Genomic DNA, 17,627 nt, shown 5'->3' on the forward strand with positions numbered 1-17,627 from the left:
GGCTCAAGTCGGCGCACAGGCTGATGGATGATTTACAAGCAGGCGGCCTTTTCCCATCTAAAACCCTCCTAGGTGGAAAGGGTCCTTCATTAACCCTCTCGCAACTCTGAGCCCATACAACCTGGCCGGTCTTAAACTTTGTCTGGTAATACAAAAGCAAAATGGACCTATTTCACCCAGGAGTCATATAAACTATGTCTGCGAATGTAGTGTGCAAGCAGGGCAAATAGGGGGTTATTTTAAAGCCTTCAATTGTTGTCTAGTCTAAGTCGCAGAGCTGAAAAGCCAAGGCTTAGTCCCAAAGATTCCATGTTAGAACTTATCACCCGTCTGCCTTCCTGTCCTTAAACTAACCAGAGCTTCTAGCAAAACCTCCTTGATTCTGAAAAATACTGATGCTCACTGGAAATAAATCTAGTTTGTCTGCAACAAGACAAGACAGGAAGTAAAAAATGAAAAATAAAAATAATGCTGTTTTCCACAACAAATCAGAACAAGCTCAATAATGTCCTAATCTATGTGAAAATATCTGCTTTTCTTGAGGCTTGATCAGTTCTTTGCATTCCTGTACTGCAAAATAAAAATCTACTTTCCACTTTTTTTTACTTACCTCTAACAAAGCAAACTAATAAAACACACTGAGATGTAACTGTTTTGCAGTTATGTCTGTAAAAGTCATATTCATGTAAAGCAGTCAATCAGCAATGAGTCAAGCCTTAAAACCTTGAAATTTTTGTTTCAATGAAGCAAATATGCCTAAAACAATTAGAAAGAAAATTGAGTTCACACCTAAATCAAGTTTACTAATAGTTTTCTAGACACTGACCCACAATTAAGGTTGAATATACAATGTAAATAGTTTGTGTTAGGTGTGTGAAAAGTAGTATTAACGGATCCACCTTTACCTAATAAAAAACATATAAAAAAAAAATCTGAAAAACTGAAATAAAACATGATTTTAATAGAATTTGCATTCCACATGTTAATTTAGCCACTTTTATACAATCAAAACACACAGTCTCCTCTGTGACATGATGCTCCTACAATCTGGATGTTGTTCCCATTTGACTCCTTAAGGGAACATCCCTCACAATGAGCATTTTCTAAAGAAATGTTCAGTTCATCTCTGGGCTCTGACTCCTTTCTGGAATGCAGGTATGCACTAAAGAATACCAATTTTAACGTTAAATCTGTAATTTACTAGTGATCACTTTCTAAACTTTGTATTGAAGACTCGGTAGAAAGTAAACCTATACTCTGTACAGTTTATAAATAAAAACAGGATTTCTTTCAGCTTTCAGTCTGGTTTGAGAGCATTCTAAAGCACAGAGAAAGTCTTTCTAAGGTGACCAATGGCTGTGAAGTGCAGAGAGGGGAAAATGTGCAGTTTTGACTCTATGATTTGAGTGCCACGTTTTGTTTTTTTATTTTTTCAAATCACAGAATACACCTCAACCGTTTGGATGCCTGGGTTGGAATTAGGAATAAACCACTAAGGTCATTATGATCACGTCTTTCTCGCAAAACTTTGTCAGTCTGTCATTTTCCGAATCACTTAGTCCAATTAAGGGTTGCGGGGAAGCTGGAGCCTATCCCAGGAACCATTAAGCGAGAGGCAGAGTACAACCTGGACAGGTCACCAGTCCATCAAAGGGCCACACAGAGAGACAAACAGCTATTCACGCTCACTCCTCGGGATAATTTAGAGTACCCAACTAATCTAACATGCATGTCTTTGGACAGTGGGAGGATGCCAGAGTATCCGGAGAGAACCCACACATACATGGAGAGAACATGCAAACTCTGCACAGAAAGGCCACTGACAAAGTTTTGGACTCAAACTAGTGACTATGCAGCCCAAAACTTTGTCATTTTGTATATTTTCTCCTCTACGACTCAGTCTAGCTGTGGTGTACCTCAGGGCTTAGTCATTGGACCTCCTCTCTTCCTTATTTATGTTACATGTCATCTGATCCAGGTCCATAATGTAACTTACCATTTTTATGATGATGACACTCAGTTGTACATGCCCATAAAACTCATAGAGCCCAGCAGCTTTGCTCAAATCACAGCTTGTCTGTCTGGCATGAAATCCTACAAGGCCGAAAATATCCTGGACTTTAATGACAAAAATTTTTAAGACATTCTGTTTTGTTGCCCAAATTCTACCATTGCTGCTGTTTCTAGTCTTGGTAATCTTGTAGATAGTATCACAGAAACTGAACAAAATCTAGGATTAGTATTTGATTCTTAGCTTAGTTTTGATGCTTAGGACAAACATCCAGTTCAGTCTTGTTTTCTTCCAGTTTCAACCACTTTTAAATACTGATTTACAAAAAGACATGTATGCTTTTCAATATTTCTGCCTTAACTACGCTAATTCCCTGTACTCAGTTATCCCTCGGGCAAAAAGACTATTTAAAATGCTGCAGCAGGGCTCATTTCTGTAATGGTTTACAGTTTCACCTTACCACGTTTGTTATGTGCTCACTTCAGATTCTCACTCCATGTTGTTCATGCCAACATTATTCACCAATCAGCCTTATTCAACCCCCCTGGGCTTTGACTAATTGTTTTCCCTGTCTCACTTGTGTGCAGCAGTACTTCAGCCCTCTCCAGTCTCTGCGCCTTTGCCAGATTATTGACAGCCTAGTGCAACTAGATGACCACAATTCTTTCCATGTGCTTGTTTGTCTCCAAGTTATCAACAAAGTTCTTGTCTGGACTATTCTTGCCTTTCCCAAAACAGACATATTCTGCCTTCGGGATATCTGGAAACTCACCCATGGTCTGACTCTTGACAACCAATTCTTGCCTAATCCAAAGTATCCTGACATCTGCCTTTCTGTATCTTATCATTGCCTGTTCATTGGCTGTGTTTCAGGATCTTGTACTGGTGCTTTACTGTAGAGTTTTTTTTTTCCAGTGTCTACACCCCCTTCCTCCATGATCAGACAGAGTCCTCTGCCAACCGCTAGTTTCACACTTCTTTTCAATAAATCAAATACTTTAAACACTTACTCCTTCAATGTGGCTAAATTATTGGTCGTCCGTGTTACCTGTTACTATTTTTGGTTAAAAAAGATCACTTCTGTGCTTACTTTTCATCACTGACTGCTTGTTAGATTTTGCATTGATTTCTAAATTGCATTGCTTATGTGCAACACCTGAATGTCCTATGTACATCCAGGTGTGTGTGTGTGTGTATATATATATATATATATATATATATATATATATATATATATACATATATATATATATATATATATATATATATATATATTCCAAATCAAAGAAAAAAAGTCCCTAAATTTATTCCAAGTATTGCATAAACTCTTCTTTCAACTGTCCAGGCTGTGGTCTTTATGCTCTTATAGTTAGGAGTAGTCTAGCCAACCCTTACTTATTCAGCCATGGGATGTTCACTGATGCACTGAGTAGTACCTTGCTCCTTTTCCCATGTATAAATGTATGACAGTATTGTCATCTCTAACATATTTCCCCTTTTTCCACAGGTCATACTGAATAAAAGCTGCATGTTGCATGTACACATTGATTTGTCTTTCCTGTCCTCTCCACCCCAACCAGTTGAGGCAGATGGCCGCCCTCCCTGAGCCGGGTTCTGCTGGAGGTTTTTCTTCATATTAAAAGTGAGTTTTCCTTCCCACTGTCGCCCCATGCATGCACAGGATTGGGGGGGGGGGTGATCGAAGTCATGATTCAATGCAATCAGTTGGTTTCTATTAGCGGGGCTATTTATGAATTGGCTTGAAATGATGTGTCTGTAAAATGCACCGAGACAACACTGTTTTGAAGCTGCACTATACGGAATGAAGCTGAATTGAATTGAAATTCACTGCACATATCATCTGAAATCAGATCATTTCCAGTGTTCAACAATCTTGTATTTACTAAAAAAAAAAAAAAAAAAAAAAAAAAAAGACCCCAAAGATGACACTTCTCATTTGCTTGAGTTAAACTGAACTTTACTTTGAAAGGTCACTTCCTGTTACCATAGCCTCATATTATTGCTCCATTAGTGTGCTCTTTCCTCCAGGACATCTGAGAAGAAAGGTCAATGGGCCTTTTTTTTTTTTTTAAATTTTCTCCCAGACATTTGGAAAGATTCTGTGCTCCTTCCTAACTCTCTGACCACAGCGTAGCTTGCATCAGGTAGACACACACACACACACACACACACAGTTTCTTCAAACAGCAAGGTCAAAAGAGCCTGCCTGAATTTCCTGGCAACAGAGAACGTACAGTACATCCCAGCCTGGCTTATTTACAACAGACAAGAGCGACACAGCCATAGGCTAACAGGACAGCACCCCAAGAAATCCCTTCTCTTTCAAGGGTCGCTGTAGCTCAACAGAGGCAACGGGGCAGAGTAAGAACAGCAACAGTGTAATCATGTTTTGTGCTTAGTTTGTTGTGCATAAGCTTTGCCACGCTGTTGAGTTGCTGTTAGATACGCTTCGAACACGAGCATTTACACAAACAATACTTAAGTCTAACCAAGAACCAAGAAAAACACTGATCACAAAGTCATGCTTTATATAAGTGTTAAACAAAATGATGCACAGAGGAAACGTACACTCCTATATTGGTCTCCTTTTGTTTTGCACCTCACATCAGTGCTCTGTCTCATACAAACATATGGACATACACACTGGTTTTAGTGTTTTACAGTTGCATTTTTTAAAAAAAGACAGACATCACTAGTTACTAACTAATTGTCATTTATTTAACATAATTGCTAATTAAAATTCCATACTCATGTTCAATGGTTTATGAAATGGGGTGGATTTTTAAGACTGACATGTAGTACAGTAAAGTCTTTGTAGTATAGTACAGAATTTGTAATTGTTATAATACCCCTCAGCCTTAGAAGGCTCAAACATGAGTGGGCGCAAAAGATTGTAATAAAAGAATTAAACACAAATTTGCAAACAACTATATTTTAGCGGGGTATAAACCATGATTAGACATTTTATGTGGTGATAAATGGGGGTGTTAAATTGAAGACGTACAATTAAAAACATTTGCAAAGGCTAAAAGATCAAACTTAGGCAGAAGACAGCTACATGTAGATGCTGTTTTCATCTATGCTTCTGTTGAAAATCACATGACTAAGCCCAGACAGCATTTAGCAGCAACATCCCCTTTTTGTGTGTAATAATGTCAGACAACGCTTTATGAAGGAAAATTCTAATTCTAATGGACACAGATCACTATCATCACTAACAAATTTGCACATTTTCTATTTAGAAAGGCAAACAAGCAGTTGCTATTACATATTTTAGCAGTCCATTGGGAAATTAGATCAAAGTAAATGCTAAGAATATTCATATTTGGCAGGAGATGTTCCTGATGCTGAAAAGAAACTGAATGTGTGAGAGAATGTGTGCGAGTCTGTGTGGATTGATGCATAACTAACCAAAATACTTTGTCTATTTTTTTCCCTTTGGTCAACACTTCAATAATCATTCAAGCTAACCGGGCTAATTATCTTCTCCTTGTGAAAAATAAGCAAGTTTGAGCACAAATCAAGGCTGGCCACAGATGCCACAGCCTGAAAACCAAAACAATCATTAAGTCTGGCAGGCAGGATCATTTTATTTTTTCTTAAAAACATGTATTTAGACTGAAAATGTCACTGATAGATTATTAACTTTTACATTATTACATGTTAAAATAATAACAATAATAATTATATTCTGTTTATTACATTTACATGTAATTTGTAATTAATTTTGGACCCATTTTGCTTCTAGGTTATTCCTTTGATTAACAACAAATACATATAATATAACCTCTTTGGAGAATGTTTGACATGATGCAATTTTTACTTTAAAGTATCTGGAACAATGGAAAAAAAAAAACTACAGAGGAACAAGAGAAGAAAATATTTACACATACCAAATCAAATAAAACATTTAAGGAAAGGATCGGGTAAACTGTCTCACATAAACATGAAAAACTAAGAATTAAACTACCTGTGATAGCTTGGCTATAAGTCACTCTTGGACAACAAATGCAATGTAATGGAGGAGTAAAGTTTTGGTTTTTTTTTTGTTTTTTTAAGTATGGATAAAAGGACCAAGAAAAGGCATTTAAAGAATCATTCTTCACAAGAAAAAATGTAATGGCAAAGCTGCACATTAAGGCTAAAATTAAAGTTTCTTATTAGCAAATGTTAAGATGTCACAATTATGTCACAATAAATATAAGCCATTTGTCACACTGTCTAAAAGTTTATATACAGAGAGCCAGGAAAAAATAAGATAAAGAAAATAAAGTCTATGTAGTGTAACCTATTAGAAGCCAGGGCTGCCTTTTTAAAATAATATTCTTGTTCATGGCCTTTGCCAGTCAGAGGTCAGTTCCTTTCTTTTACTTCTGTCCAGTATCTATCTGCTTTATTGTGATGCTAAACAGTGAGTTTTGACATTCAGAAGGGCCCCGCCAAAGGACAAGCCAGTGGATGCAGTACAGAAGAGAAAGCCTTAATGGGTTCAACTGGAATGGAAAGCATGCGCTAGTCTCCACAGGCTGGAGGAGAGAGAAATGTCAAGTATGGTTATTACAGAGCAGGCTGCTGCACCAGGAATTTTCACCTGAATGAAAAACAGTCATGGACAATGCACATCCACACTACACATCACCACACATTAATGTCTTGACTAAGGAAGTGAATTAACCCACGCACAACCAGAGGCAAGTGAATGATGAATGTCTCGGCCTGCTTTTTTAAAATCCAAACTTTAAACTCTACATTTAAAAGTAAATGCAGTAAGTTAACAACAATCATACAAAATCTTTGAAATTAATCTTTTAAAGTTCCCAGTTGTAAATATCGACCTGTTTTCAACTCAATGAATCAAATGCGTTAATACTAAAAGTGAGTTGGATGCTAATTACGTTTCAAATCAGCACCAGGAATTCAGTCTGTTCTTGGGACATTTTTCGCTGTCAAAATGCTATAACTTCTCATTCTATATCAAAACACATGAAAATAATTCATGGTCAAAAAATTTCATGGAGAGAAATGACATTCTAGTCATGTCTGGATGAATATTAACAGGAAGGGGAATGCTATCTGAATGCCACCTTTTCAGCAGATTGATAAACCCATTAAACTTATGAATCATGAGTATAAAAAGGGCTCCAGTTACCTTGTTCATTTTCGAGTTCATATGACCTTACTTTAACATTTCTGTCATGTAGGATGTGGAAAAATTACATGCAAATAATGTCAGGTGCACTTGAGTAAGATGAGGTGAAAAGAAATGCAACCTTGTTTAAAATCTTTACAAATTTGCTGTATAAAAACATGGTTATTTCCATGTCTACGCTTTAAATATAAATTGTTCTGACATTTGTTAATGTCTTGGTTGTATTATTTACATATATTTTTATCATTTTTATTACAATTCAGCACTTATTATAATTTCGCTTTTTCTCTCGCTTCTCTGCTCATATCTCCTTTTCTCACATTGTATAAAGGAGTACTATGATGCACAAATTTCCTTCCAGGATTAATGAAGTATTTGTGATTCTAGTTGTGGTAAAAACTGCATCTGTCAACGACATCAATCTCAGAGATGTTTGTGTGCAATTGTCAAAGTCCAACAGCATCCATTTCTGCTAGGAAGTATTTCTACAGAAGGAAGGAGGGCTTTTAATTCTGTTTGTTACATAGGTTAATTAATTTGGAATTAATCCCAACTCTTTCCGCTTCTCAGGAACAAAAAAAGGTAGTAAGAGTTTACCTTTTGTCATTTCCGTCCTAACTTCTTTTTATTTATCTATATTACATGGAGATATTTTACAGATTCTCACATAATCTATTTAATTACAAGTCAGAATAAAGCAAACATAAAAGGTTTGTCATACATTTTGAACACCTCCAGCTGGCAACACCTGGAGCAAGGTTGCACTTGAGTTAAAGTTTTTTTTCTTTGCTGTTAAGGATCTTTTCTGACCGGGTCAGAATTTTCATTGATGACTCACAAACGAAGGGTATTTAAGATGATCCCGCCCTGATGCTGGAATTTAAAATGCATTAGCTTCATAAGCTTCAAGCTAGGTATGCCATTATTCTGTTTACCTAGCAAGTCAATCACTAATGCAGAGAATCAATAGTCCACCCAAAAGGTTAGAGGGCAACACAGCTGCAGGGGCAGAGTATCAACATCAACACCTGTCTTTTATGTTTTCATTTTTATCTGGTACTTTTACAAACTCTAGCCAGAGGCAGCTGGGATTAGTGGATGAACTGCTGCAACAGCATATCCTAGCTGGATAGACTGTCATTCCGCCTCTCTAGCATCCTCACACTGCACAGTGATCTCAGCAGCATGGTTGGCAGTAAATGCTTACCGTCATGGTGTGAGATGCACAATTCTACAATGTTAATGACTTATTCTGCAGCAAGGAGGAAACTGACATATTTCATATCTGCAGTATCCATTTGTGATTTAACATCCAGGCAGTTTATCATTTAAAACAAACTCAGCTCTTTTTGCTCCATTTGTGTGGTTTCTTTAAGCTGGTCTAAGATCTGTCAATCATCACCCTCAGTGGAAACATCCACAGCATCTTAACCAAGAATGCTGCTCATTTTTGTATGATTGTCAACCTTTTTTTTCTTGCTGACTGGTTCTATCACTCTGGTTCAGCTGGGTGGCTAACAACATATTTTTCTGTGATAGGATGAACTCAGAATGCATATTTCCTTCTGCTTTACTCTGACTTTAAGGTCAAACTGTCATCTCCTGAACGGCAAAGAAAGAGAAAATGAAATGCTTCTGAAGTGTTCATATATCTGCAGAAATCCCAGAGAGAGTATTTCTTCATAAGATCACTTCAACTTGTTTGCTAATTTTACACCCCTGAGGACGTTAATCAAAGCTAGTGCCAGACTAATGAAGCTCTTTAGACCAGAGTCCAGAGATGCATACATGGCCCCATGCCTCAAGGCTGAGTGTGCACAAGAGTGTGTGTGTGTGTGTGTGTGTGTGTGTGTGTGTGTGTGTGTGTGTGTGTTCGTTCAAGTGAATTTATGTGGCTGTACAGAGTCAAACATGTGAATGAGTATGTATGGAAATGAAAGGGTGGTATGATAGCAGATCAGCAAAGCTAAAATCGCACTCTCAAAGGGGAATCCAGCATCAAACAGATCTTGCAGCCTCGGGGTTGGCCGTCCCGCTCTGTCGGCGTGGAATTTCCTGTCGCTGCGCTAAGAGCTTCTGGATCAGTGAAGAGATGCAAAGCGGGTGGAGTGGCAGCAGAAATGACAGCCAGAGTGAGGCAGTTTGGAAGAATATGATCATGTTATCAACACTCAAGTGGTCTAGGGAATCCTCTGTTACAGGAGCCTTTGTATCTCTACCAGAGAATGCATAAATATGGACTGGCTATTGCAGCAATATGAGTTAAACTTCTAACCATTCCTCCTTTAAGGCACCTATTGTATTTAACATTTTTTTCGCCCAGTGAGTCAGGAAAGCGTGGTAGCAACTGTCGCATCACATGCAAACACAGAAGTGGCTCTACCTGCTTACTTCCAGTTTGACCGGTAACCAATGAGTGTAAAAGAAGCCTGCTAAGGCAACAATGAAATACATATTTCGAGGAAAGACTGAGCAAAAAAAAAAAAAAAGGTTGCTTATACAGCCCTTTTAATGCAAATTTACCAAAGACGTTAATCACAGTGACAAAACGTAAGCACTACTTTACATGGAGGGCACAGATATGCAGATGTGATAGTGCTTATTCTCTTCCCAAGAACAATGCAAGTCCATATTATTATATCCAGAGTTCCTTCTCTCCCTGACGGCTATATGATATAGCTGCTGGCATTGGAAAATGTGGGAGGACCTGGAATGTGTGTGGCTGGAGCGATAAGGCTGCTGTAAAATTTAATTAGCACAAAGCCATGGTGAAAATGACTTCATTTCTCACTGCATTATTAACCAGAGCACTATACAAGAAGCTGCTATCATACAATGTAAATAACAGGTTCATGTGATATATGAATATAGGAGGAGGACAAAGAAAAAGCAAGTACGTGAAAAATGAAATTTCATCACCTAATATGATAATACGGAATGTTGGATCGAATCCCTGAGGAACTTTTAAAGTTTTGTCTATTAGTTTTGCTGCCTCTGTACTCCTCAAACAAAGTGTTCATGAAGGTGCAAGAAAAAAAATGCTGTTCACGACCAATTAAAGGTTTGGACACACTTTCCCATTAAATCCAATCCAATAAAGTATGTCCAAACTTTTGACTGGTAGTATATATGTAAGAAGAAAAGAAAGAGAGGATATTAGAAGCCTGCTGAATAGCAATCCCACATTAGCGGCTTCACCTGCTGCTTGGGGCCTGAGCTGGTGTGAATGGACTGATTAGGGTCCTTGGCTCAACATGCTGAACACCACTTTCTATTTCACGACTCACAGCCTTTATTACAGCCTAGCTTTCCTCATAATCCAGCTAAAAGTGGATATCTGAGAAGCCTGATCGGCTTAGGACTTGGCTAAAATCGCGGGGATGTGCAGCCGAGAGACATGGAGCAGAGTCCTGAGGTGTTTGTTATCATCTGCTTTCTATTTAGGACCAAGTGCGAACAGAGGAAGCTCAGTGTCTGCGTCTGTGCATGGATGCGTGTCCACTCTGCTAACATCCTTTACATTGACCTCTTCAGCTGGTGAACAGAATGTGGCACAATAATTCACTCTTATTTGCCGTTGCGGATCACAGAGATTAAATAACATGTGGTGCATAATAATATCATTTTTAACACAACTTCACGTTCATATGCATTGAAATTCTGTATGCTTCATTTGGAAACACCTCTGAAAACACCAAAGGCAGATTATATAAACAGTGAAGCAAGTGGGAGCCATTAAAAGCCATTTTTTATTAACTATGTCCTTGGCTTTGAAGTAGCACAAGAGGCAAACAACATTATGATCACACTGAGCATGATGGGGTGCACAGAAAACCATAATCTAAACCACTGTCAATTATGCATGGAAAACGTGGTGCCTTTGCAAATATATTTGCCATTTTGCCACTTTTAAATAAAGAGAAAAAGGGACTGAAGTTGGAATTTGCTGGTTTAATTATCAGAATAAATATGGGACAATTAAATAGCAACTCAAGCAGAAATGTTAAATGGCCAGCAGATCCAACTGAATTATAATGAGCAGCTTCCATGTGAAACAAAGTGTGATGATGTAAGCATGCTGTAGAGGATTTCAGAAAAAGGAGAGTTCACATCAAGACCTGAACAAAGGTCAACAAAAATCTTTCCATCATTGCTCTTTACAAGCTTCAATTATTATTCCACAAGTCTCAGTGCAAAAGGCTAGACCTAATTACATCAACCACTTTGTTAAGGTGCCCTTTGCTCCATCTGTTCATTGGATGTGTGCACCGGCTCAAACATGCACACATCAAATGCAGGTTTTTCAGTGGACCAATAAACAGACAGGCAAAGGTGGGTTAAGGTGCATTTTTCCCCCATCTGGATACATTTGTCTACAAGAAAAGTTAAACATGTCAAACAGATATAAAGTGTGCTGATAGAAGAGGCTTTTTGACTCCAGGCAGACAAAACTACAATAGCAGGACACCTGTCTAAAAGGAAGACACACAGCCAACAAATGGCCTTTAACCTGTGTGCATGAGAATCAAACAAAGGGTTTAAACCGACAATTCTTATGCATGAATGTATGAGCGTTGCACATGTATGTATGAAAGCGTAAGGCTGAGCACTGTTTGAGAAAAAGAAGCTTCTTGGCGATCATCTGTCACTTTAATGAAAAGCGCACAGGCTGCACGTGATGTGCGGATGATGTATTATGACCAAATGTAGATAAATCAGCAACTTCTACAGTTACACTTCTGAAACCATGACGTCTTTCATCAACTGAAATAGATCAAGGGAGGAGTGAGTGTGTGCTCCTCTTTTTGTCTTGAGCTTACTGAAATGATTTAATAACTGCTTCTTTTTCTGCTTATGTCAAGTCTGAGGAAAAGTAGCAAGGCAAGGGAGGAGATGAAGTGAAGACAAACCAAAGTCAAAAAGTGGAGTAAGACTTCGAAAGTTTGGAGGCGTGGGAAGCTCTCCCGTAATTGACAATGATATGAAGAGACAGGAATGTGAAGGAGGAATGAAAAAGCACAAACGCAATCTGCAGGATCCAGTTAGCTCGCAGTAGAATCCACATATGACAGAGGCCGAATCAAAAAAGGTGAGAATCAAACAGCAGATTCAAGAGGATCCCAGCTTCAGAAAGCTACAGTGGCCTAACAGTGAAGTACAGCAAGCATACAGGACACACAAAACTTCCTCTTCCGAACAAATTTATCCTTATAATTTTCTGCAGCAGATCCCTTGAAAGACACTGAGTCAAGCCTTAGATTAAGCCCATTAGTCATCTACTGCTTCCATTTGCACCTTCACCCATGCCATTTAAACCCTCCACTGAATACCAGCCAGCAGTAAACTCTGGAGTAACGTTAGAAAAAGAAGACATAAATTCAGTGGAAAGGGGGTCATAGCTAACTTGGCAAATATGGTACATGAAATCTCTGACAACAAAAGACTTGTGTTTAGTGCTAAAGCAAAAAAGCGTTCAGCTTAAAACTAATATAGAATAACTCCTGTCTCCATTTGGCATCAGAGTTCATTGACTTTGTGAAGTGACCTTTATATCAATTTCAAGCTCTAGTTCAGGGTTATATCATTCATGACAATTGTTAGGTCAGCTGTCACTAAATACATTTCAAGTAATTGTCCTTAAACCACAGAGAAATCTACCTCAGCTCTTTCTACATAACAGATTTAACCAAGAAAAGGGCACTGCAGCCAGAGCATACACTCTTAATGCACCCCTGGTTTGTGCTGTGTTTTCACACGTTAAGCCTTTTCCTCTTGGTCACCTACAGGAAGGGAAAAATGGTAGCTGTTGGACTCCCTTCAACTTCTACATAGATACAACCAACTAGGGAGACGGCAAAGATGTGATGAAACCTTGCAAAGAAGGCTAAAATGACCAGATGCTGCCTGGAGAGATGTTTTCAGAGGGACACAGTTAAAAAGCTATAGCTGCTATATAAATTCGGTAAAGATCTTACACCTGTGTGGCTAACCACCATCGATCTATCATTCTGTGGAGTCCAATCCAATTTAGAGTGTTGAGAAGCCCCAGAGCCCTATGGCCTTATCCTAACCCAGGCCACAGCCACCGAAAAGCCTGCTTACCTTCAATCCCTTAAAGTCGGCAACTGGGTCTGTGTGCTTTTATGTGTATGTGTGCACATGTGCTGACAGAGACTGCAAACCAAGCTAAAGACCTTTGCTACAGGCTCATGTTGAAGTGTGCTGAGCCATTTAAAGTGTGGGTCTGAAGAGGAGACATGAGACAGAGGAAGCTGAAAAAATTGCCGGAAACGGAGAGACCAATCTGAACCCATTTGTGTGTAAGAGTGGCGTAAACTGCAAGGCACGCTATAATCTTATTTTCCATTGTGTGGCAATCAGACTCATCGTGCCTACAAAGCACTGGCGCCACAATCAAACTACTCCACTGTCTCATAACAGTCCGATAGAAAGCAACGATATCGGTCATTTGATTTGTGTGTATGGACAACAGACACGCTTGAGCACTTGTCACTTCCCTCGGTATAAAGACTTAACGGCACCATGCATGTCCAGACTGGCTATTTAAATCTCGTCCCCTCAACGCTAATTACATCATCGTTTCACCAAAGGAGATTCTGTTTTATTCTCTTTGGTGCTCCATTGGCATTCTGTAAGACCCCTGAGATCTGTTGTTAAAGGGAATTTAAAACATGTTGGCAGGATGGGAAGAAAGAGAAAAAAAAAAGCTTTTTAAAACTAAACTTCATCACCTCTCAACTAAATACGGAGCATCCTGTTGGTTTCAGTCGCTCCAGAAACTAAACCTCGGGCTATAAAGGCTTGAAACTCTGTAGGAATAAAGGAGAAAAAGAAACCTAAGGAGGGGTTGAGGCCGGAGCAGAGGAGACTACATACCAATAACAGGCAATTATGTATGGGGAGGGCCATTGCCTGGCCATGGGAGTATAGAGGAAGACAGCAGGGATATGGGATGGTAGGGAAATGAGGAGGAGTGTTATTTAGGAGGCAGATGGCAGAGAGGGGGAAATTAAGATGAATGGGCACTGAGAGGGCTGAGCTGGTGCTGGGGCTGGGCAGAGAAAAGTAATTAGCTGTGTTAGCTCTGGGAGGCTGGCAGTGAGTATGATGCCTACAGTGACAGCCGAAAGCCTTGAGCTTTATTAGACAATGAGGACGTGTCTGAAACGGCCGGCAGGGGGCAGCCTGGGCAGTGACCTTGCAGTTCCTTTTTACCTGAACAACACTCCATGGGGTCATTTTACTGTAAAGAAAGGGGGCAAAAGACCTTTTATTCAAGATGCACTCTATGGTTTTTTTTTTTTTTTTTTTACTCAAAGACCCCTTTAATATAACATGTCTCTGCCCTCTGAAAGTCGCTGTATTACTCAGGCACACAGGCATGAAGCATCCTAGTCCAATCTTTTTCTCCCACATTATTCTTTAATCTTACCTTTACCAAAAGGCTCTTTCCCTCTTCCTCACACCATTTCTCTCCATTTCTAATGTTACAGCCACATCTATCCGTCTCTTTCCTCCCACCCCACATATATCCCTCCACCTCGTCCCTTTCCAATCTAATTCCAGATATGCTGTCGCACAACAACGGTGCAAGGCCCTTTATCATCGCCATCAATGATGTGGGTGGATTGAGCATGAATAATTTCATTCTTGTGTGCTTGCACCCATCCCATTGGGATTTCCAATTACAAGTAATAAGAGGTAATAGGGTAACAGAATAATTTCTTAACACCTCAGTGAATTGTTCTTAAAAAAAACCTTTGACGAAAGAAGCTCAGTTGCAGATGCACAATTTCTGTTCATAACTTTGAATAATAACACAATTTCATTTTGTGTAATTGGCGGGTCTTGCACTCTACATCCCCAGGAAGTCAGAGAATGAGCTCTTTGTAAATAAAAAAGATTAGCATAAAGCTAAATGATGATGCTCTAAGCAACAAGTGGCTTATATTCAATTTATGTCATAGCCTCTTTTTGCTTTTCGAAAAAATTTGAAAAATACAAGGAAAAAATATGCAAGTTAAGATTAAAAGAATGTGTAAAATCCCAGCTGTATTATAAAGCATTGAACTCAAAATGCTGCAGTTACTGAACAGTTCAGAGTAGCCCACACACTTCTTTGAGCGAATCTCACCACTGCCTCTCACGAGGCGGTCTCAAAATGTTTGATCAATGGTCTTTCACTTTCAGAAAAAAACACACACAAGGTCAAACAGAGACAAAGAAAAGGAAAAAGCGACGGCTGAAAAGGTTTCTGGACACAGGAAAAAAGCTGAGCTTAGGTATCGCCAGAGCGCAATTTGCGTTACAACACATACAAGACTTGCTTAACGAGGATTTTTTGACAGCAGATTTAGAAAAGACAGAGCGGAGCATGCTTGAGGCTTCAGCTGTATTGGTTTTGATTCTTGGTTTTACCATGGTTAACTGGTCTGAGAACCTGGCGGAAGGAGCGCGGGCTGATCATCTGCTGCTGGTTATCTGTAAGGAGGGCAGTGGACAAATAATGCTAACATGTACAGTACTGAAAACAAAACGAGGAGGCCCTCAAAGTTTATCCAGAAAATGCTGGGGGGGGTTTTTTCTTTTTCTTTTAATTCAACTGTAAATTGCATCAAGTGTTACAAATGTAATCCTTGCAATCAAAACAGAAGTTGGTTCTTAGACTTTATCAAACCTTGCATTTTGATCTGATACTGCCAGAAAAAAAAGGACAGCTGAGATGTGAAAATCAAACAGTTGTAGCAGTGAAGTCACGCTGAGGACTCACTGGTTTCATGCTTCTACCAAGCATGTGTACAAACAACAAACAGCGTATTTTGCAAGTGACTGAGGATGAGTGTATGGAGCCACAGCCTAGAGAGCTGAGCATACAATCAATCACTCACAGTTTCAAATCAAAACAAGAGGAAAATACATCAAGCCAGCAAGGTAGGACCAGAGCTATTTAATCATTGATTTTTTTGAGCGTCTGACAGGAACTACAACACTGCTCACAACATGAGTACTAGTCGATGTGCATATCTTTGTTAGTGTATAAATGTGGGATATAAGACTTACCTCTGGGTCTTGGCACTCTCTTCCTGCGATCTCTGAATGCAGCACCTGACTGCAGGGCTTCCAGCAAACTATCCATCACACCTGTCTCATCATTCTCTGAAAAAGAGAAGAAGGGGAAAAAAGATGTTATAAGACAGGGGGAAAGTGAAGAAACTAAATAACACTCTGTAAGGTGAAGTTTTTTTGGGTTTTTTTTGTCAGTGCTGACTTTTAGCCATTTACTGAGTGCAAAAAGTGAGAGCCATCAGGATGCAATCAGGACGCAAATATAAGGCCAAACTAGCATCCTGTGCAGAATTTTAGCTTGATGTGTCACCACAAAACACTCCCCAAGTGATTTCAGGGAGTTTTAGCAGGCATGCCACACTGTAAAGCAGGATACCTGGGAACATAGGCTTTGATCGCATTTAATATTCTTCACTCAGTATATCAAATGCTTGCTTTGTGGAAGCAAAAGAATGAGCAGAAAGCAGATACACAAGAAACACTTCATAGGTCACGTAAATCTTGCCTTATGTAACAGTGTTCGAGATGAAAACCTGACATTGACACAAAGAAAAACGACTGGGCTAAAGAGTTTCACTGTAAAAATAGGTTTCTTTGAGTACAGGGGGGAAAAAAAAGTCTTCAAATGCATACACACATATGCTTGTTGTCTGTGTGTCCAAGTAACGCAGTGATTTGAAGAGAGCAGAGGGAAGAAATATGTAGAATTAAAGGGGTCTTTAAGTAAAAAAACAAAAAAAAATAGTTAATCAAAAACTTTTTTTTGCTGTAAAATGACCCCATGAGGTGTTGTTCAGGTAAAAAGGTACTGCAAGGTCACTGTCCAGGCTATTGAAGAAAAAAAAAAAAGTTTCATCTGTCACTGCTAATCTGAGTGTGTCTGTAGGTGTTTTCTTTGGTGCTTTTGTTTCAGTTTTTGCCAGATTGCTTGAAATTAGTAAAAGCTTTTTCATCTCTTAATCTTTAGATCCCTCAGAAGCATTTTGTCTGATAACACCAAGGCATAATAAAGTAGATGTTTTAACAAATTTAATGAATATGATTTTTTCTCTAAATCCCGTTTTATGACTCTTGTGGTGGAAATAATTTTAACAAAATCTCAATAAAATGAACCACTCATGACTTTTCTTAATAATGTCATGAAAAAGGTGAGATCACACCGTCACAGGACAACAGAAGTGAAACTAACTCAGGAAAAGATGTGTCTACCTTTTTGTCTACAAACTGGAGGAATGGGAGGAAGTTTCAGAAGAAAGGAGGAAAGAATCGAAACTTTTGTGCTCGAGGTCGCCGTTATCTTTGTGTGTTCCGCTACATCTGGGAGCAGAAATAGTTTCCCTGGTGCAGAAATCAAATCTT

At 39.0% G+C, this 17,627-nt stretch overlaps 1 protein-coding gene across 1 annotated transcript in view; it reads right to left on the reverse strand.

Moving 5' to 3' along the window:
• The window catches only part of LOC306759536 (protein diaphanous homolog 3-like), a gene marked incomplete at both ends in the record, with an annotated part of 164,955 nt that overhangs the window by 39,188 nt on the left and 108,140 nt on the right, over positions 1 to 17,627 (reverse strand). The window contains 2 exons of the mRNA XM_079245205.1: positions 15,621 to 15,683; positions 16,263 to 16,358. Coding sequence (XP_079101331.1) covers positions 15,621 to 15,683; positions 16,263 to 16,358 — 159 coding nt within the window. The remainder of the gene's footprint in view (positions 1 to 15,620; positions 15,684 to 16,262; positions 16,359 to 17,627) is intronic.

The sequence above is a fragment of the Telmatherina bonti genome (genome assembly GCF_933228915.1).
Source record: "Telmatherina bonti genome assembly, chromosome: 1".
Classification (NCBI taxonomy): Eukaryota; Metazoa; Chordata; class Actinopteri; order Atheriniformes; family Telmatherinidae; genus Telmatherina; species Telmatherina bonti.